General features: G+C 34.2%; 1 protein-coding gene and 2 long non-coding RNA genes across 4 annotated transcripts; 1 reads left to right on the forward strand and 2 right to left on the reverse strand.

Moving 5' to 3' along the window:
* Positions 1 to 181: 181 nt before the first annotated feature.
* On the forward strand, positions 182 to 21867 carry LOC126756995 (high mobility group protein Z). Of its 2 annotated transcripts, none has more exons than XM_050470538.1 (3): positions 182 to 555; positions 18845 to 19083; positions 20314 to 21867. In XM_050470538.1, the coding sequence occupies exons 2-3, from the start codon at positions 18931 to 18933 to the stop codon at positions 20497 to 20499; spliced, it is 339 nt and encodes a 112-aa protein (XP_050326495.1). In that variant the 5' UTR covers positions 182 to 555; positions 18845 to 18930; the 3' UTR covers positions 20500 to 21867. The 2 variants fall into 2 exon arrangements, with proteins under 2 accessions (XP_050326495.1, XP_050326496.1); XM_050470539.1 differs by lacking the exon at positions 182 to 555 and adding an exon at positions 6410 to 6506.
* On the reverse strand, positions 2793 to 6014 carry LOC126756997 (uncharacterized). Its single transcript, XR_007666667.1, has 2 exons — positions 3519 to 6014; positions 2793 to 3455 (listed from the first exon to the last, which is right to left on the reverse strand). It is a non-coding gene; the product is annotated as an uncharacterized LOC126756997 (long non-coding RNA).
* LOC126756998 (uncharacterized) lies at positions 8345 to 11111 on the reverse strand. The gene is made up of 2 exons (XR_007666668.1): positions 9715 to 11111; positions 8345 to 9648 (listed from the first exon to the last, which is right to left on the reverse strand). It is a non-coding gene; the product is annotated as an uncharacterized LOC126756998 (long non-coding RNA).
* Positions 21868 to 22370: the final 503 nt, after the last annotated feature.

Here is a 22370-nt window from a genome sequence, read left to right on the forward strand (position 1 = left end):
CGGAGCGTTTTCATATGAACCCCCCACTACAGCCCACCAAACCCTCCGCCCAAATTTGGTTTTGCTGTGACGTTATATCGTCACTTCCCCTGTGAACCCGTTACTGCTACCTCAACGATTTTGTATATATATGCATATGCGAGTGCTCCCATACGTACGAACGTACATTGGCTGGCTGGGCTGGTGGTTGGCTGGTCATTTGACTGTGGTGTGATGAGTATTTCATTCGTTCGTATGCTCGTTCGTTTGCCTTCGTTGGTACTCTACTCAACTGGCTGGCCGTATGGCTGATACAATGACTTGCTATAGGCTGGCTGGTACTAGCAACGACTTTATACTAGCGAACTGGCGAACGAAACACTTGGTATCTGGTAAAGGCAAGCAAGCAAGCAAAACCAAAAACCGAAGGCAAACTCAACTAAACTGCATTGAATAAAATCTAAAGTGAACACGCAAGGCAAAACTACAAGGCAGCCATAGCCAGTGGAAGTATAGAAGAAATATTAAATTTTAGTGCGTGAATTCAAAACGAAATTACAGCATTTTTTCCCACAGGTAAGTGAAAAGTGCTTTTCCAACATCGATTGAAAATTGTTCAAGGTGTTTAATTTTTATAAAACCGCACAAATTTGCTGCATTTTATTACATAAAAATTGCGAAAGAAAACGACCCAATTTGGCGTGGGTTTTCTATGAAATTTTCATACTCGCCGCCGTATTATATTGGAAGATTTCAACATGGACGGCGCTACTTGGCTAGGTGGCTGACTGGCGCGGGTTTGTTCGTTATATGTCTCGTTCGAGTACCGTTGCTCGTTGATGGTGGCATTATATTCTCGTTTCTGATATATTCCGCTGTATTTTGTACTGTAAGAAAATTAAGCGCGCGCGTTTTTCATATTTTCCCATACAATGCTGAAAGAGACCGTTATTTTTTGAAAGCTACAAGCGAAATTTAAAATATATTTTGAAAAGAAATGCAGCAAATATGTGAAGATTTTCTATAAATGTACATTGAAATATGTGGTTAATTACGTCGTATAAAAAAGTTTAGCTGTAAGATGGTGTGAGAGTATAGGTACTTGGGCGGTGTGGTGCAGTGCAGAGGGGGCTGCGCTGTACAAGAGGCTATACATACATACATACTGTGTGTGTGTACATATTTCACACATATGTACATACATATGTACTAGTACTGAATAGGGAGCGGGGGTAAGTGCGGTTAGGGACTAAGCGGTTATTGCGGAGGGCGGCTTAATGCATGGGCGCGAGGGGCAATGCGACGACAACACGGACGAAAGCAATGTAAGAGCGTTGATTGTTCACACCGGCAGCGTTAACGTTAACGTCTACGTCTACGTCAACGTCAACGGCAATGTTTGCCTATCAACGAGGGCGCCACTTTGCAGCACAGCAAATGAAACGCAGGGGAAGAAGGCCAATAGCGGTGTTCTGGTTAGCACAGTTATACATACATACATATGTATGTATGCTTATGTGTAGAGTTGCGTGGCGAGTAACCAACATGATTATTTAATAAACGGAAAGTGCGCGCGCGCGGGCCATGTATGGAGATACCACAATTCTCATGCCCCTTTTAGCTACATAATATTTAAATTTATTAATTTATTAACTAAGAACTTGCGAAATGGTGAAATTTGCAAAAAACAACGTTTCGCAGCGTTGTACGCCAAGCCAAACACTAGGAAGTAGCGACATTTTTATGAGCTGCTGCCGCCTTCACGGCATTTATGCGCGCGCGGCGTACAAAAGTATGCTTTGAAGCCGCGCGTCGCTACACCAAAACACACACCAGTAAGTTCAAGAAGTGACGGGCGCGCGCATAAGCATAATATCTTAAACCTATACACACAAATCTGTTTATTGTGAATTTATTTCGAAAGGGTGAAAGCAAATCTGAAACAAAGCTCTGCGCTGATTTTCCTACGAATATCAATATGTATTACAATATGCTCACAGCTATGCTGCTATGCTGAGCCTCCCTCGATAACACCAGCGCGGCGCTCTTGCTCTAGTGGCGTTGCTACTTTTGTGGCTTTTATGCAAACGCACAAATACACTAATATTGGACTTAATCGCACAATTCAGACACACACAGCCATGCGAGCTGTTGAAAACAAAAGTACTCACACGCAGCGTGGTGACAGCGGCGCAAAGGCGACGCTGACTAGTAACGCTGCGAAGCCTCGCCATTGAACGCTACTACAGTCGTGTCTCACGACTACTACCCATGCGTATGTAATTTTATGCTGAGTTGCGACAAAATTTACACAAATTCATAGTGCAACAATATGGACGCCACTGTCAGAAAACATGCGTTGTACGGCTATATTTCAATTTTATACGAGATACTTTGGGCGCGCAAATTTTTAGACGTACACACGAACCAACTACTGTTCCGGGGTATGAAAGTATGGTGTGTAGGAGTAGGTACTTCATGACAATACGCACTTCATTGTTAACTCCGCCAAACAGTTAGTACTCCAGGCTAGCCAGCTCGAATGTGCATCTTACGATTGTAGTCCGGTCAAAGGGCAATAGAGTAGTGCAATACATACTATGTATGTATATAGATATTAGTGCATATGCAATTTCAATGGCATCGTTTTCATTGTAAATCTACGTACCGATGAATTTTAATATTTGAATTGGTGTTTGCGCCACATGTGCGTACGTAATACCTTGTCTGGCTACCACATATGGGCTTAGTGTTAATTGATGCTAATATATCACCTTGACCTACATTCAATAGAATAGTAAACAGCGTGTAGATTCTAGTTTATATTGACATTTTATTTGCTGTATTTATTTATTTTATATTCAATCATGTAATTAAATATTTCATAAGTAATTGCGTGAAAAATATTTATTGTGTCATATTTACAAATTTGTATACATATCTATAGTATGTACATATGTATATTTTTGATGTCCCGAAAAGTTGTTAGAGCTCTGTTGATATTCCGTAAAAAAATTGAATGTAACGATATGAGCTGTTATATTCGGTGGGATGCTATAAGGCCATCCCCTCTTGTTGGGAAATAAAGCCATATGGCTTTATAGCCGATGGCCTTGTAGCACCTCACTGTTATATTCATATACATACATACATATGTATGTACATGGTGAGGTTAAAAACTTAACTTACTACTTACCAAACCAAATCGGGTTGGATTGAGCGTATAAAATCTTGGTCGGGTTGGATCGGCGAAATAATAACCCTTTAGCGCATAAAATCTAGGCCAGTTCTAACAGGGTGACAACATTCGGTCTGAAGCATAAACCAAAATTGCAGATTATGTCTTTTTCCTAATAGGAACATAATCTAAAATTGAAGATAAAAGTGTTTTTCCCCAGCAAGATAGGCACTTCAGCGGTCGGTAATCTTGAAGTATATTTTAACAAGAAAAACTTGCAATAAACTCAACAGTCGCACTGAGAACATTTAAAATTTTTTTTAGTCATATCAATTTTCGAATAGAATAAGAAAGCTATTACCAATAGATCCATATCCATTTGCCGGATAGCATCAAAAAGCTGCCACCAATAGCAGGAATATCGTGTAAAATAAACCAAAAGATATGTGAATATTACAAAAGTAACATATAAGTAAGTAGATATTATAAACACATAAAGTATAATCAAATTTGATCAAAACAAAACCATATATTTAAGAAAAACTAGAATCTTACATTCCGCCGTAAAGGTTTACACTACCGAATATTAACTCACATAGTATGTACTTACATATGTACATATGTGCATATTATGGACTAATTTAATCGATTTCCGTTAGCACTAATGTTAAAAAATAACAAATCTTCATGCAATTACTTAAAGCTATTAATGCACTTAAAAAACACACGCCACTAAGCGTTTGTGACACAAATTTCCTGAATATAATACTCATAAACCTCACAAGCCAAAGACTTTAAATTCCACATGTCGGCCAGTCCATTCGATGGATATGCTGAGTAATGCGCGCTTAGCCGGTATAAAATCATTAGCATGTGCTGCGCTCGAACTACCGGTACCGATGCCGGCAACTAATAAACAATCTCATGTGCATGCGTACTTCTCCACATTCCCACATACCTAGTACTGTATGCTGTAGTACATACTATGAACATGAATGCATGCGCTGGTAGAGATTTTCCCGCGATGGCTGACTAACTGGCTACTTACCTATCTGGTAGTCGACTGTCTGGTTGTTTACTTGGTTGCCTAAAATATATCGGCGACTCAAAAAACGATTGTACACTAACGTGTCAGGATATTGGAACGGTGTCAAAAAAAAACTCACCAAGCATTTCATATGAACGACACACAGTGCAATGGCCGATTTTCATACGAAAATGTTAGCTTAATATGCACGCCACCAGTGTGATAAACGTCAACAGCTAACGACGAACGCGCAACGCACTGCAAGAGCAACGACGTATAGAAATATATGTATATTTTTCTCATGCAGAGCCAAAACGCCACCCATTCGTGAGCATAACTAAGTATATACGTACATGTATGTGGTGTTTATTCGTTCGTTTTGTCAATGAGTCGACAGCTGCTTGCTGAGTTTTCGGTACAGAGCATTATTTGCACGACGACGCTGTGGGACATTTGCCGCGTGAGGGTAGATAGGCGGTCGTCGAACGCTTCGTCTCATTCGATTCTATATAATACATGTAGATATGTATAGTGTATGCTATATATGTATATATGTACATATGTAGATAGGTATTTGTGAGCTTTGTGCAAAATGTGCCTGTGTTTTTTATTGTTGCTATCTTTGCTTCAGTCAGCTCATTGCTGTAGCACAGTACTGTACTGTGGCGGCTGATTATACGACAGCTGTATGCGTTGTTGTTTGTTGTTTTTTATGTTAAACTGTTGTTGTTTGCAATGGTTATTGTTGTTGTTATTAATATTAACCAGCCTGCTCGCTGGCGCACATATTTGTTCGTTAACTCATGCCGCCGCCTTGCCCCACCACTGCAATCCAGTACCCCGCCAAAATTCACATAGTGCCCCTCAAATGACTACCATTTCTCACACCACGAATCAACCGTTTTTGTATACGATCGAGCGAAATCTACTTACTTTACTGGCACTGCCTGCCTGCCTGCCTGCTTGCTTGTATCTACACCAGTCGTAGAGTACAGCCAACAAGCCAGTCAAAGCAGTCACAATGTCAATTTGTCGGGTTGTTCGGTGCATCAGACGCTCGGCGAGACCGCCAGTCAGTCAGTCAGTCAGCCAGCCGGTTCGCCATTTCGATTTAGCAGTGGTGCTTTGCTCTACAATCGCCTTTACCACGAGTTGAATTGAGTTGAAATATGTACTTATATCGAAATCAGTCAGCAGCGCTACAAATGTACGTTTACATACAGACGTACATCTATGTAAATTTGTTTGCCGTATTCGTATGGCCGTTCGTTAGTTCACCGGCTTGCTGGTTCGTTAGCTCGTTCGTATGGCAGCCATATTAAAAGCAGCCAAAGGCAGGCCAGCTATATCGCACAACCATGTCAGCTATACTTTTGCTTTGCCGGTGCTGTTGTTGCAGCTGCCACTACTAATATCGACGCTGCTGCTCTTGTCTTGATGGCCTCTCTACATGTAAATATGTATTAGTATAGTATGTCACTTCTCCTCTATAGTCGCTATAGACGCTGGTTGTCAGCACGTACATGTTCGTATGTTTGCATAACTAAATGTATGTGAAAGTGTGTTTGCGTTATATCTGCTGCCGGCCCGTACGCCTAGTGGCAACTGCTTACATACAGACATGCACGAAGTTTCTGCTGGCCTGTGTAGTGGTTGCTTTTTGACTCGACTCAACTGTGTATTGCTGTGTAGCTGCTTGTTCTTCTTGCTGCCGCAGTACACAAGGCACGCAGGCAGGCAGGCAGCCAGCCAGCCAGCCAGCCAGCCAGGCAAGGCAGCCCAAATGTATGTACCTATGCAGAATCGTTTAATGTCGTCGACAACGACAACGGCAAAGGCAGCAGGGCAATCAGCAGCAATCAGAGTAGTAGCAATAGCCGCAGTAGCAGCAGTGTATAAAATTTTCTTCGCTGTTCATATAAACCCAAGCACAGCGCAGCCAAAGCAAGGCAAACCAAAGTATTTTGTATTTCATACTGTATTCGTTAATGCTTCGTTCTGTGTGAGAATCGACTCAACGACTCAGCTAACAAGCAAGCCAGAGCCATACAGCGCCATAAAGTGATAATAGCGTCGAAGTAGCAACGTACGCCAGCCAGCTAGCGAAGCAACGACGAAGAAATCAACCACTGTGGTGGCCTGCATATACTCGCTGTGTTCAAGTGTATTTTCTACTACTGCTGTATTACTGGCGCTGCTGCTGCTGCTACGTATTCATATCGCCAGTACCAAAGGCAGTACGAAAGTCTCCTAAGCCACCGTGGGCACAGTACGTTTTGTCGTTTTGATCTCAACGCTAGGCGAACACACGCAGTGCTTCAAGTGAGTTTTTTTTTCAACACTGAAAATTTCACAAGTTTTATCATTTTATATATATAACTGTAGAGTATTTTGTGTCATTGTGGTTGGTTAAAAATTATTTGCAATTTATTTAAACAAATTAAGAAGTTAAGTAGAAAGTGTGGTGTACTAAATTTAAGTGCAATTAAAGTTATTTGTTACACTGTGCGCCAATAATACATACTATAGCTACTATATATTCATATGTTGGCAAGCAATGAGCAGCAACGCGTTCATCTGTACTGACTGTATAGCGTTTGTGCTAAAACTAGGCATGTGCACATACATATGTACATATGTACATACATCAAACTATGCAATTTAGTATATTGAAAAGCATTAACGGTTTTGTAATATTCTAATAAATTGAAAATGTCAGGAAGAGTGCATGGCAAGTTAGAAGGCTAATTTTGCACTTAATTTCGTATGTATCTATGTATGTGTGTATGCATGTATGTAAATATTTATCTATCTAAGTAAAATTTACATGCATACAGCCTGGCACATTTCTCGCCGAGTTTTATGCAAAAACAGCACATATTTGTTGCAACAGTGCGTTGGAAACGAAAGTATCGCTTACAATGGCAATTGCACAGATTCCAATCACCATATTGGCGCAATGGCGCTATCGTTAACAACAAAAGTATAAACAGATTTGAATTAATGCGCACAGTTGTTTGGTAAAAAAAACAAATACGTTTAAGCAAATCACAAAATTTGAAAAAATTTTGAAAATTAGGAAAACATGTACACACATACATACATATGTATGTACAAACAGTAGGTACATACTAAATACACACAAAAAATTAAATTTAAATTACATATTGGAAAATAATTGTGAATACAAATTATTGAAAAATAAATAATTTAAAAATCTGTTATAATATTGAAAAATATATAGGAATATTAAAAATAACAAACTATTGAAAAATAAATAAAAAAAATTAACTGAAATATTGAAAATTGGTTACTAAAAAAATTATTACAAAATAATAATTAAAAATTAGTCAAACTCATGACAAAGAAATACTAAAAAAATTTAAAAAATATGAAAAATAAATACTACAAAATTCTGTTATAATATTAATAAAGATACATATGTACATATGTATATGAAAAACTAATTATTAAAGTATTAAAAAATAAATAATATAATAAAAATTAACTAAAATATTGAAAAGTAATTACTAAAAAATGAACCAAAATAAATACATAAAACTTTGTAAAACAAATACAAAAAAAATCTGTTGTATTGAAAAATATATACAAAAAAATTTAGAAAATATAAAAAATAAGTACTACAAATATTAATAAAAAATTTAAAAATAAAAACTAAAAGAGAGCTAAAATAATCTAAAATAAACACTAAAATATAATTTATTTCAATATTGGAATTTAAAAATTAAAACTAAATTAGCTAGAATATTGAGTAATAAATACTAAAAATCAAATAAAAAAATGTGACTTGCAAAATCTCGGAGATAAGTTTTTTTTGTAATTTTCGAATTGTATTTAAAATTATAATTAATTGCAAATATGCCAAAGATTGTTGTGATTATACACGTAATACAAACTTACCGGGCTTGGTGCGACTTTTCGATTACTAGCTAGATACTTGTATAATATAATAAATATACATTTTGTATTGTTATTGTAAGATGAACTTAAATGTTCATAAATTTATAAAAATAAATTTAATAAAAAAATATTTAGTAAAAAAAACAATATTTAATAAAAAAAAAATAAAAAAATTAATGCGTTTAGTAAAAATAAAGGCTAAATGCTTTAAAATAAAAATAATAAAAATATTCTGTAAGTCCTTTTTACCCAAAATAATATTTAGTCTAAATAACAGAAAATATTTCAACATATATACAATATAATTAATTCAAATAAATTAAAAAACAATTTCACACAAAATACTAAAATTCTTCGGATTTTTATAACATTATTGTACACACAATTTGCGGTTGTTATGAAGACCACAGCTACCGTTGGCAGCGATCCACATTGATTTTATAACCACAAAATTTTTATTGACTAAATATTGATTACAAATTACACAAACAATCAATATGCAAACACAAAAAGTTATTTTTATCTACTAACAAAAATCTTATCGTAAAAGATTTCATCAAATAAATCACTGTTGTAGATAATAAACTAAACAAACAAATTTAAGAATATTGAAGGTCAAAAAAAAAACAAAAAGTTGAAAATTTCAACATAAATTTTATTAAATGCAACACTGCGCAGCACTTTTCCTTATTTGCTTGCATTAAATATATAAAAAAAAAAATAGTGGATCCGGCCACCCGTTGCTTGTGGTATACATTTTATACGATTATTCATATAATAAGCTATTCAATATAGTGAAAATATCTATCCTATCTTCTAAGTCGGCTCCAACTGGACACAGTGTGCTAAATTTTGCTAAAATCGGTTCAATAGTTTAGAAGTCCATCGCGACACGTAATTTTAATATATAAATATAATATAATTTTAATATATAAGGATTAATTTCTATTTTAAATTCGAATTAATTGCATAGCTAATGCTGATTAGCTTGTTGACCGCAAACAAAATTCCATAAAAAATATTTAGATATTGTTTAACAGCTGAACACCATCTAAAAACCGCCAATTATAAATATTTATTAAGATATGCTTATAAAGTGATGCACTATCAGCAAATAAAACACAATTCCTTAAATATATCATGAAGTCGTCAACATGTGCTACCACAAAGCACTCTTCAACATTTGTAGAAATGGCGCCAAAAATTGTTTACCATTGTATGTGTGTACCGAAAATTTCGTCTGTATAGAATACAATCGTGTACACGAAGATCTCGCATACCTTTTCCACTACCATGACTCAATCTCAATTGGTACCGACAAATACCTACTGTATATTTACAACCCATATGTGTTTGCTTCTTCTTGCGCTTTTATGTATGTATAAAACATAATGGTTAAAATACGTTTTGATACACTTTAGAATGCGTGTCACCGTCATTAAAGTTTTAATTTTAGAAGTGTTAAATATTTCATCAGTTAAAAGCTAAATATAACAAGTTTTTTGATAAAAATGGCTAACAATTCAGGGTTGATGAGTTTTAGCTGTAAAATAAGCGGAAAATTTAATTGTAAAAAGTGGCACAACTTGATAAAAACATTATTTTTTACCATTAAATTGTTTGCATTACCGTCTTATTTGTTCCTTATCGTTACACTTAATTGACACCGTAAATAGGTACATATTTTCAAACGTTCTTCAAGCAAAAACCTAAGTTAATAAATGCTTTGAATTAATGAATTTGCGCACGTGTAAAATCATACGTATGTTTTTCTAGCAATAACTATTTTTAGCATTATGCCTAACAGGCCTTTTGTTAATTAAGAACTGCATAAACAACTGCTTTGCTGCATTATGGTAGGAACACTTAGCGAGTGCTGTGATGTTTAAGCGATTTATTTTTGTAATGAAACTAATATTGTTGTTATTTTGTTGTTGTGGTAGCAGCATAAAACATTGCCCAAATAATTTTTGGAAAATAGTTTCAGTAGACATAATTTAGCAGACTGTTTGACATGTGAATGACAAGATAACAGCACAAGTAATGGACTTTCACGTAAACCGCTCATGTTAATATAAGATATACATACATACTGCTATACATATGTATTTTTACAACTATTTGTTATCTCTTTCGACATACATATCTGCCGATAATGCTTAAAATTTCACAATTCGAATTCAAAAACATAAAATAGTTTAAAAGTAAAGCCGCGTGTAATGACAAGTGCCACACAAGCGCTGACACAAAGTTACGCTCTTAAAAAAATTCGTTATATGAGCAGGAGTAGACTTTGTGCCGCTTAAACGCTCACTCACTTTTCATAACGTAAGCATATTTTTTTCCTTAAGCTAAACACTTTTCCCTCCGCAGCGTTTGCTTTTTGTTTGCGCAAATATCGCAGCGATTGCTCGGCGATCACGTTCGCCATATTGAAGTATAGACAAACACATGTAAATATGTACATATATACACACGTTGCAGGTTTACATACACTTAACTGTATCTATGTGTGTACATTGTTTTTGAAACTGTGAATGTTGTGTTAAAAGGGGGTGTGCACTGTGTGGTATTTTGCGCGCCATTACCACTTATTCACCACACTAACACCGACTACCCCGCAAAGTGCTTGCGGTGTATATTAAATATGCGCAAATTGTTTTTCAAATCGACGCTTTTTCTGTTCTATACGACGTATACTCAGCGAAGTGTATCTGTTTATTCAGCGATCGTGTATTTTGTGAACCATTATCGCTCGTTGACTGATTCTTATATAGCACTCGTTGCATGCGCGCATACACTTTATAGTGAAATTACATGTACTTTTCATATACATACATAGTATGTATGTACCTATGAATGTATATACACTTTTTCGCGTTATATTTATTTTGGAGAGTTTGAGTCAAGTCACTTTGTAGAGTGTTATCGCGGTTAGCTGTCAATCTTTATATACACTTATCGCTATTTTTTGTTTGTTGGCGTAAGTGAAGTCAGGTTAGTAATGGCAAGTTATGAGTGTAAGGTGATGACTATAAGGCCCTACAGCAAAAATATGAAATAAGAAAGCTGGGGAATATGAGGTAGCAGGGCTGCCATGTGACTTTTATGTACAGATACGCTTTAAATGAAAGCTATATAGCAAAAGTTAATTTATTATTAATTTTTCATATGCTATAGAATACTTACACATCTGTATGTATTTCTTAGAGTTGCTAAAAGCTATAAAAAAATCGATTTTTTTATTTGAAAATATTAAATGAAGCTTAAAATCTTACCTTTCCACAATATATCGTATGACACAATGTGATTGGTAGCACTGAAGATATACGACTGCAACGACATCTAAAATACGAAAAGACTTTTTCGACTACCCAATATAATAGTATTTTTCCATTTAAAACCACACCAAACTAACCTAGCATTTGTATGAAACACTAGTGAAAGTGATTTCACCACCAATAGCAGGTTTAAAGAAATATTAACTTGCAATATTTTCTACAAAACCAAAAATAAAAGTGAAATTTGACTGCACCGAAGCCATAATAGCCTTTACAGGTGCTGCTTTGGTCATTTTATAAGGCGGCTATATGCTGTAGTGATCCGATCTGAACAATTTGTGCGGAAATTGTAGCTTTACCGTGTACAATACTATATGCCGAATAACATAAAGATCATTTGTCAAATAAAAAAAACTTTCTGTACCATATTCATATGTACGTAGTATGTTTATTTATACAAAATAAAACAAATAATAAATAAATAATCTCACCTAACCTCACATACATATGTATGTACTCCAACGTTCAAAATACGCATTGTTTTAAAATGAAACATCAACGTTCGCTTTATACTCAACTGCGTTTATTTCAAATAAATTGTCTGACTGCTATTGCAACGATATCTTTTAGTATCTAAGCATATGCTAGTAGCCTGCCAGTTTCTTCAATGCATTTTACCAACAAAGAAACATTTTACACTTTCAACTTTGCCTTTCTGCATACAGAAATTCAAAGCAAGTCAAATAATAACTCACACCAAAACTGAATGCTACGTGTAACTCCTTTAAGTATTGCATTTGTGCTGTGCTTGAGAAAATTTTTCCTCAAGCAAACGCTTTCAGATATTTGAATAACTTTTCATGCATACATACTTGCATATATACATACATACATACATTTGTATGATTGCTTGTGGTTGTATGTGTTGATGAGTCGACTTTTAGGCGAGTAACCCTCAGCTGTCTGCTTGACTGCCTGCGAATGGTTTGGCTGTCGTGAAACATATCAATCGAAAAACGGACTCAGCCGCCATTAAACCGCAAATATTACAACTTTGTAGTTAAGCAACTTTTTTCATTGCAATTACATTTTTCTGCAAGTATTTATTTTGCAAGAGGAGTCTGCAGCTAGTTTGTATAATATACCATGCATACATACATAGCTGCTTGTATGTATCTATATTTAAATGCTGCTTAAACATGAGATGATATTGCAAATAATATAAATAATATTATAACATGCGATAAATTCATATATTAAATGCAACTACCAACTTATAGCAAGCCCTAATTGTGAGACATGGCGTATGAGTAATGTGCCTGCTAAGGTAGAGGAGTTCATTTGCATGGCAGTATGTAACGTTAGGGCGAGCATGCGCAGCTAAATAACATGTGAAGAAAATTTAGTACAAAATTTAGCACCAAACTTAACTTAACACCCAAGTGCGTATGTCCGTAAGTTGGTATATGGCTGCAAGCAAGCTTTTGCGTGCTCTATTGCGCATAACTGTACCTCGCTAAGCGTTAAACAAAAGTAGTCAGCATTAAATGTGCGCACAGACACAAACGCGAAAAACATTTTATCAGCATTTATTTAGTATTTTTGGTAATTATAAAAACTTCTCAAAAACAAAAAATTAGAAAAACATAAAATTAATTTAAATAATTAGAAAACCAAACAAAATTAAAAAATTAAAAAAAATCTTAAAATTAAATAAAAATTAATAAAATTGAAAAAAATTACTGAAACTAAAAAAAAAAATTATAAAATTAAAAAAAAAATTTATAACATTTAAAAAAAAATTTAAAAATTAATAAAATTAAATTCAGTAAATAAAAAAAGAAAAAAATATAAAATTAAAAAAAAAAAAATTAATAAAATAAAAAAAAATAAACAAGAAATTTTAAAATATTAACAACGGCTGAGAAGCAAGTAGACGGCGTGCAATTACACCCACTGTATACAAATATTGCTTGCTTGTGATACTCGCAAGGGAAAGGAATTACACAATTTTATGAGTGCTATGCATGTATTGTGTGTTTGGCTGTACTGCAAGCAAAGAAAAAAATTGTAACCACTGCAACTACAACAACAAACATCGTGTTAGTTGCTGGTGTTAGTGAAGACGTGGCCGACAGCTTGAAAGCGCGCATACATATCCGTATGTATGCATGTATTTAAACTGTATTTTTATGTTTTAGAGAAAAAAACACTCAAACGTCGTCATTTAAATACATATCTACTTGTAGGCGCTTGCATAACTACATGCTCACATATTTTTCCAGTATTCGCATGTATGTATGTAAGGCTGAGCGCCAAAGAGATACCTACTAATTGAAACGCATATCGTATATGTATGTATGTATGAACATAAATATATGTATGTATATGTATGTATGCATATGGCCGAATAAATTGTGCTCGCATACAAAAGCATAGAAGCAACTGTCCACTGCGCAAATCCCTGCAAAAGTATCTACCCCAAAATGCTGGCATTGCGCACAAGCTCAAAATCTCCAACGCCAACACACAACAGCCATAGCAAATCCATAATCAGCACACAGCACCAACACCAACACCAATGCCGATGCGCACAAATACAACCGCAAGCACTCACATATACATTTGCACACACACATACATACATACACACACCTACAACCAACGGGCAGAGCCAACTCAACAGCTAGGCTACGCTACGTTTGCTTTTGCTGCTCTGCCGCCTCTGGTTCTTTACCCATTTCAGCACACGCAGGCGTATGAGTGACACGACGACGACAAGCATGACGCGTCGCGACAACTACGAATATGTACGACGACAGTCACTAGCATTGTTTCTGTTCTGTGTGTACGATTCGTCAGTATAACAATGACGCTGGCAGCACACACACATAACGCGCGGCAGCGACAGCGCCGACCTCAAACTGACTGGACGTTGACGTCGCGCAGTCGACGTTGGCGCTGCCAGCCTTTATGAGCTTATGCCACTACAGATGCACACTTATATGCGAACAAATACACAGATACCGCTACTTGCGTTTATATGTATGTATATGTGTGAATGTTTATGGGTTTGCGTTAGTGTGCGTATGTTTTTGTGTGCCATATTTGACAATTTATTGTTGCTATTCATGATAATTTGTTGCTGCCGTTGTTGGCTGAATAACTTTATTGTATGCATGTGTTGATTGCTATGTCATTTTGCTCGCTCGCTACTCACCTCGGTTTGTAAGGTGGCATAAAATGTTTTTAGTGTAATATTTTGGCGTGAAATGTGGGGAAATGTAATCAAAAGGGCGCACACACTAGATTTGATGGCATGAAGTGGCCGATATGCTAAATTTTTTTATGAAAAATTAAATATTATTTAATACATTTATGTATATGGGCATGCATGATGTGTAGAATTTTAAAAGCATCTTTAATCTAATCTATAACCAAATTAGATAAGATTAGACCGAATACACAAAACAACACGCAATGGTGGTCATCATGTTAAATTCTTTTATTATGTTAAAATTAAAATACATAATAAATATACATAGTATGTACATATGTATGTATATACATATGTACTTATGTATGTATGTACATACATACATACATTATACATAATAAATATTATTCATATTTGTTACCCAATATGAAAATTCAAAACTCAAGTAAAATTTAGCAATTAAAATTAATATTAAAGAAATATTTGGGAAACTCTGCTTACGGTATATTAGCCTTTGTTTCTTTGTTTTGTTATTGGTAATATTACTCATATGCAAAAAAAAATACTCGAAAACTACCGCAGTAAAAAGAATTCTGTGATTTACGCAGTAGAATTACTGGCGTGTTCTTTGAGAAATATTCATTAATTATTTTATTTCAGTGTAATCAATAGTTCACTGACTATATAGTGTTTCATTTTACCTGGACTATATGTGCATTCCATCATTAGTTACACATAGCTGTAACGTTGTAAACATCCATACATATATGTATACATACATACGTACATACATATGTACATACATGCATACATACAGTGTGCGACAAAACATATGCACGAACTTGTACTTACTATAATAAAGCTCAGTAACTCGGAAAAATTTATAAAATTTTAAAATATTGTAATTAATTTAAAATAATAATAGTCCTCTTATGTTAATACAAGACATAAATCGAAAAAATAATAAACATTATTCAGGAAAAAATTTTTGTTACTTAACAGCGTTGTTGTTTGGCCGCGACAAAACGAATGCACGAAGTAATTGGTATTTAAATTCTTCGAAAATTTTTATATACCACCAACAATTGGTACCGTTAGACAACAAAAACAATCTTCTGAACAACATATAAATAATTATTGAAAACTTTGCACGTTTTAGTAGTAGCTTCTTTATTTTCGACATCGGTCATTTCTCGTCGTTATTTCACGAAAAATGGGTAACAATAAATACTCGGTGCAATTAAAACAAAAATTGTAAGTGATTACAATAATGGTGAATCAGTCACATCAAACGCAAAGAAATTTGGAATAAATCACAGTGTTATTTCGAGTATTATAAGCCGTTTTCGTTCTTCAGGTTCGTTAGCTCCCATAAATAAAGGTGGTCGGCCACGGAAAACAAGTAAACGGGACGATAATTCAATAATCCGGTTAATAAGAAAAGATCCTTGCACATCGGCAAGATCTGTACGAAACTAACTCCAGCTAAATCTTTCCGTAAGATCCATTCAAAGACGAGCTGTAGAAGGTGGATTAAAAACATACCGAAGTGCAAAAAAACCTTTTATTTCTGTTAAAAATAGGCGAGCTAGGATCTCCCAATGGAGTACAACCCAATGGAGAACCGTTCTCTTTTCAGATGAATCGAAATTCAATCTAAGAAGTTCTGATGGATTCAGACTAGTACGCAGACCTAAAGGTGAACGCCTTAATCCCCGCTATACTAAAGGAACGATAAAACACGGAGGAGGAAACGTTTTGGTTTGGGGCTGCTTTTCGGGGTTTGGGATAGGACCACTTCAGAAAATTAATGGTATAATGGATCGTTTCATGTATAAAGATATCTTGGAAAATATAATGTTGCCACACGCAGAGGAAGAAATGCCACTTAAATGGAGGTATCAACATGATAACGATCCAAAACACACAGCTAAATGTGTGAAAGAATGGTTTGTGCACAACAAGATTAACGTTTTAAAGTGGCCAGCGCAATCACCAGATCTCAATCCCATAGAAAATCTATGGGATATTGTAGATCGTAAGGTTAATCGCGATAACTGCAGAAATACAGACGAACTTTTTCGACAAGTGGAAATAGCATGGAATGGAATATCCGGAGATATTTTATTGAACCTAATCGAGTCCATGCCACGCAGATGTGAAGAAGTTTTAAAAAATAAGGGCTACGCCACAAAATATTAGTAATTAAAATATTTTTATTAAATTAACTGATGATGTGCATTTGTTTTGTCGCATACAAAAAGTTTTATTTATCATAAAAAATGAATTTTTTTAATTTTTTACTAATAATTTCGATTGTTTTTGTTTTGTTGAATAAATTTAGATAATTAATTTTATAAATAAATTAAAATGATTTAAATCCAAATGAGTTTGCTTTGTTATTAACCAAATATTGAATTATCCATGAGTTCGTGCATATGTTTTGTCGCACACTATACATATATGTATGTACATACATACTAGGGTGGGTCGATTCCGGACTTTTTTCGATTCGGGATTTCTAATAGTGCGGAAAAGTTGCCTTAGTACTTCCTGATTCCAATGCAACTTTTTGTTTTGAGATCGGATTGCATCTTCAACCCCAACTCCGGGGTTGAAACTTTAGAAATTCGCCTAAAATCGTGAAATTTACTACATAGCGCCTGAAATACGCATCTGATGGCAAAATGTATAAAACACTAAACTTTGGCACTTGTTGCCTAGATTTCAGTGTAGAGCGTATAAAACGATCACGAGATTGGGGGCCAATAACTTTAGAAGATGCCTCTGTCACCAGTTTGACGGTTCTCTCGACTTCCACGGTGTGAGAGGGGAATTCACTAAATTTCCATACCTCTGCAGTCTCTCCCGACAGCCCTTTTATGAGTTCTTCGTTAGAAACTGAACAAAAAACTGGTGGAACTCAGCTTTGGCACTTTATTACATCTAACCCTTCCATTTACAGTGTCAGACTCTGCTTCTCTGGCTGCCAGAAGACGGTCAAGGGCCAACTTTCTGACTTCTATCCGTTCGTCAGTCAAAGCATTCTGTTGAATGGATGAATCGACAACTTTGCGCAGTTTAGCAGGTAAGTATCTCGACCTTTGAATTGCAGCATAGAGATGGCGCGAACATACATACATATATACATATGTACATACCTACCTATACATACATACATACATATATTTATTTGCAACACTATGTAAAGGACGCCCTGTTGGAAATTTGATTGCTATGTTTACATAGCTTTTAACTGGATACTTGCCTGCTCGATTTGATTAATAAAAGCTGGGAAGTTATGTATGTAAATATGTATGTATGTACACTCGAGGCCACGCAAACCTTACCACTATACTTTCTTAAATTGTTTTTCGAACTTTTCCGTTCGTTCGGGAATTTCTGCAATATTGTTTTTTTTTTTATTATAAAAATAGCCGTCTTTCAAAAATCAATTCTTCCGGATCAATATTTTTCTATTCCTAAATTGAGCTTACACCAGGTTTATATGTACATACATACGTTATGTATGTACATATTTACATATACATATTTTTAAATAGATACTCTTATGTGAATACAAAAAGACATACATACATACATAAGTGTGTACATATATTTGATTGTGTCTCAATACAGCACACTCCTAGCGATAGCAATGCATCTTTTATGATTACAATAACACAATGAATCAAATGTATTAAAGTAATTATAGGGTTAAATAATTGTGATTGCATATACATACATACATGCATACTTAAGTATGCAAACACTTACAAAAGTACATACATATAAATAATTAAAATAATATAATATTCATGTGTACGTGATTGATTATAAATACATAACTATGCATGTGTGTGCATATATTTACCTAAGTATATACATACATACGTATCACATGTATTTTTGGGTAGCTAATTAGGTAACTACGAAAACTCTATTGAACAAAAGTATATTATATGCCATCACATAAGGGTTTAATGACTATACAGCTACTAAATGCCTATTTGTATACTATATATATATGTACCTATGTACATATGTACATACATACATGTAATGATAAATACTTTATGTATACTTTTGTACACAAATGCACCCGCGCCTACATTTAACTACTTGCGTATACACAAGCAAAAGCCATAAAAAGCACAATCCTTGTAACTATTAACACTATTCATATACATAAATACATATGCACTCAAAATTAATTAATAAAATCTGTTCTTTTCTTACAGTTGAAATTGCCAATTTGCCGATTAGCTGTGCTAATAATCTGTACTAAACGTTTCAAATTTGAACAATCCCAACAAATATTCAAAATATGGCCGGTGAACGTCCAAAGCGTCCTCTGTCAGCTTATATGCTGTGGCTGAATGAGAATCGTGAGCAAATCAAGAAAGATAATCCCGGCAGCAAAGTCACAGATATTGCCAAACGTGGTGGTGAATTATGGCGTGGAATGAAAGACAAATCTGTAAGTTTAAAAAAAATCAAATAATGTACTAAACGACGACCCCCAGCGGGTTAGGGGGCGGTAGAATTTACCCGCGGTAAGGTATGCCTGTCGTAAGAGGCGACTAAAATCCAAAACAGGTGTATCTCGACGGCTAAATGGTGATATCGCCAAATATTGCCATTTTTAGCGTCGTCTACTGCCTGGGCACATATACATTGATTATAAGGTGAGGCCGAGCTCCAAAGATACTACTTCACATGGAACATGCTTGAGTGTCAACGTTATGCTTAAGCATAAGTTGGCCCCATGACCAATAACAGTAGTATAAGGATTGCTCTATTATTCACATACTTCATTGTAGTGCAAAAAAACAAAGAGGAAAATACAGATTGATTGCAGGGCATTTTGAACAAGTTAGATAGATATGACAAAAATATGAAGAATATGAAGTTCAACCAATTTTTAGTACCAGTCAGAATATATATAGGGCAGCCAGGGACCTAATTCGATGAGAACAGTTGGTATGAAACAGATTCACATATATATAGCATTGATATAAATCAATTGAGTCAGTCAGAATAAATATGTTCTAAGGTTAAATAGAAGATCTGATATTCGTTTAATTTTTAGTGCGTCAACACGTGAAAAAGAAAACAGAATTTTGAAGAGTAGAACCGTCAGAGTAGATCTGAACAGGTACAGGAGTATTCAAAACAGAGGATACACCGAGGTCACGGACTCGGTGTAAAGAGTTTATTTTGTGGTTCGCAGGGAAAACACGACTGCGTGTAATAGTTACCATAAATAAAGCGAGGGAGCTTTTCGCCAAAAAAGCTATATTAACATATAACAAGCTAATGTAAAATCCAAAAAAAAAAGAAAAAATTATAAAAAACGTAAAAAAAAAATAAAAAATAAGAAAAAACAAAAAACAAAAAAAAACTATAAAACAATACGAAAAAACAAAGAAAAAAATAAAAAAAAGGAATTCCAAACATTGGGCGCACAGAATGAACAACAACATATTCTGCAGCGCTCAAAACAATTGACAATTCTCGCGAGATGTCACAACAAAAGGGTTCGGTGTAATGGTGTCAAGTTTACAAATTGCTTGTTTATCATTGCATAACATCTATGGACCCGACAAAACAAACACCAAAAAAATTATTATTATTAATTAAAATTTATATAATTTAAATTTGCATACACATAAACTAAACGCTTGTCTTTTCATTTCGCTATCAACAGGAATGGGAACAGAAAGCAATGAAAATGAAGGAAGAGTACAACAAGGCCGTCAAAGAGTATGAGGCCAACGGTGGCACAGACACCGGTGCTGCCAAGAAGCGGAAAGGCAAGCCCGCCGCGAAGCCCATCAAGAAGACAAAGAAGAAAGATACATCCGATGAAGAAGAAGAGGATGAGAGTGACTAAGCGCTGGCGCGCTTGCAAGTTACTGGCGTTTAGCGGAGTGACGAAAACTTAAACTATAAGTTTTAAATATTTTATTAAAGTAATTTTAAGTGGCATATACAAATGTATGTATACATATTTACGGATGACATTGATGGGTAACTTTAGTTATACATACATACAAATATATGCACTCAACAAAACAAAAACAAGAAAGAAAATACAAAAAAAAAAATATACAAAAAAGAAAAAAAAACTTTACTTAAAATAAAATAGCCGTAAAATTAATACAAGTACATAAAGTTTCCAGTTTTTAAAACGTTACAAATACGGAAAACCACATAAGAGGAAAACAAATAGCAAAACATTTTTGTATTCCTTCCAACTGAGTTAATTTTCTCATTTTGATTTTCCTTCAAATGATTTCCTACTATATATTTTTTAGTATGGTATACTTTAATTTTATATTGTAAAATATAAATTAATTATGTATTAGATAATCATGCGATTTTTCTTGCATGTGCATACATTTATATGTAGTGAAAACTTGACATGTTTATGCGGTAGTCGAAAAAGTATTTTCGTATTTTGTCAATAGTTGTTATTGCAGTCGTATATCTCCAGTGCTACCAATCAGATTGTGTCATACCATATAGTGTTGGAAAGATGAGAGTTTAAACTTCCTTTAACCAAAAAAAATTAAATTCGGGGAAGTTGAAAAAAAGTTACAGCTATTCTGAAAAGAGTGAAAATATTGCAGAAATTCGCTATATTTTGAAAAATTTTTTTTTATAAAAGGAAAAATGCAACGCAAAGCCACCAATGAAATTTGTGAAGTTTGCGGAGACGATGCTGTATCAGTTCATCTAGCACAACAATGATTCGCTCGCTTCCGTTCTGAAAATTTCGATGTGAAAAATGCACCTCACTCTGGTCGACCTATCTTTGAAAAAGTCAATGCGATTCTTTGCTGAAACGAATAAGACTTTTTCGACTACCCTATATTTATATTTTAAAAATATAAATTTTCTTATCTACTGCTAACTATATACCACAATGATCGCTGTTTTCTGACTAAATATTTTTTTTTTATCTAGTTAATATTTAAAAGAAACTCTCTCCTTTCATTTTTCACATTTTACTGTAAGTTCGTTTTAGTTATGTTTTGTAAATTTACTTTATGTAATGTGAAACTTACAAAACCAGTAATAAAAAACAAAATGAAATAAACAAAATATATATAAAAAAATAAACTAAAGACATTCAACTTATTGTGTATTTTCATATAAGCGTGGAAAATATAAAAATTTCAGGCAAGCATCGATATAACAAAAAAAAAACAAAAATTTAGTGTATTGTATATGCGAAATGAAAAGCAGCAAACAAAAAGTTATACAGAGACACATAAACACGTGCATACAAAATTATCTGGAAATGGACTTATTAAGGTGTAGACAAGTTTTTAGAAAAAGCAAAAAAAAAAAACATTTTCATATTTGTCTTTTTGCAAATTTTGTTGCAAATAATTCATATAACAAATGTATGTATATTGAAAGCAGCACAGCAACATTATAAGGATATTTTTAAATTAAAGTTCATAATTAAACAAATATTAATATTTAAGTAAATATTTAAAGCAAAATCTTGAACCAATCAATACAAATCAGAGAAAAGATGATAGTTCATGAATTTAATATATTGAGAAAGATATATATATACATATATATATATAAATAAATGTAGATTTGAGCTAGAAATTGAAAAAAGAAAAAAGTAAATAAATATTAAAATGTATTAATTCACAAAAAATTCAAGTTTTTCATATTAACGCGCCAATATTATTAATTTTATATATTAATTTCGGGACTATTTAGTCGAATTGTTGACAGAAT

Source organism: Bactrocera neohumeralis, chromosome 4 (assembly GCF_024586455.1).
Source record: "Bactrocera neohumeralis isolate Rockhampton chromosome 4, APGP_CSIRO_Bneo_wtdbg2-racon-allhic-juicebox.fasta_v2, whole genome shotgun sequence".
NCBI lineage: Eukaryota > Metazoa > Arthropoda > Insecta > Diptera > Tephritidae > Bactrocera > Bactrocera neohumeralis.

Excerpts from the sequence above, each read along its gene's own strand:
- LOC126756995 (XM_050470538.1), top strand. The coding sequence starts at position 18,931 with ATGGCCGGTGAACGTCCAAAGCGTCCTCTGTCAGCTTATATGCTGTGG. Across the intron at positions 19,084-20,313 it reads GTGGAATGAAAGACAAATCT|GAATGGGAACAGAAAGCAAT; the intron begins GTAAGTTTAAAA and ends CGCTATCAACAG.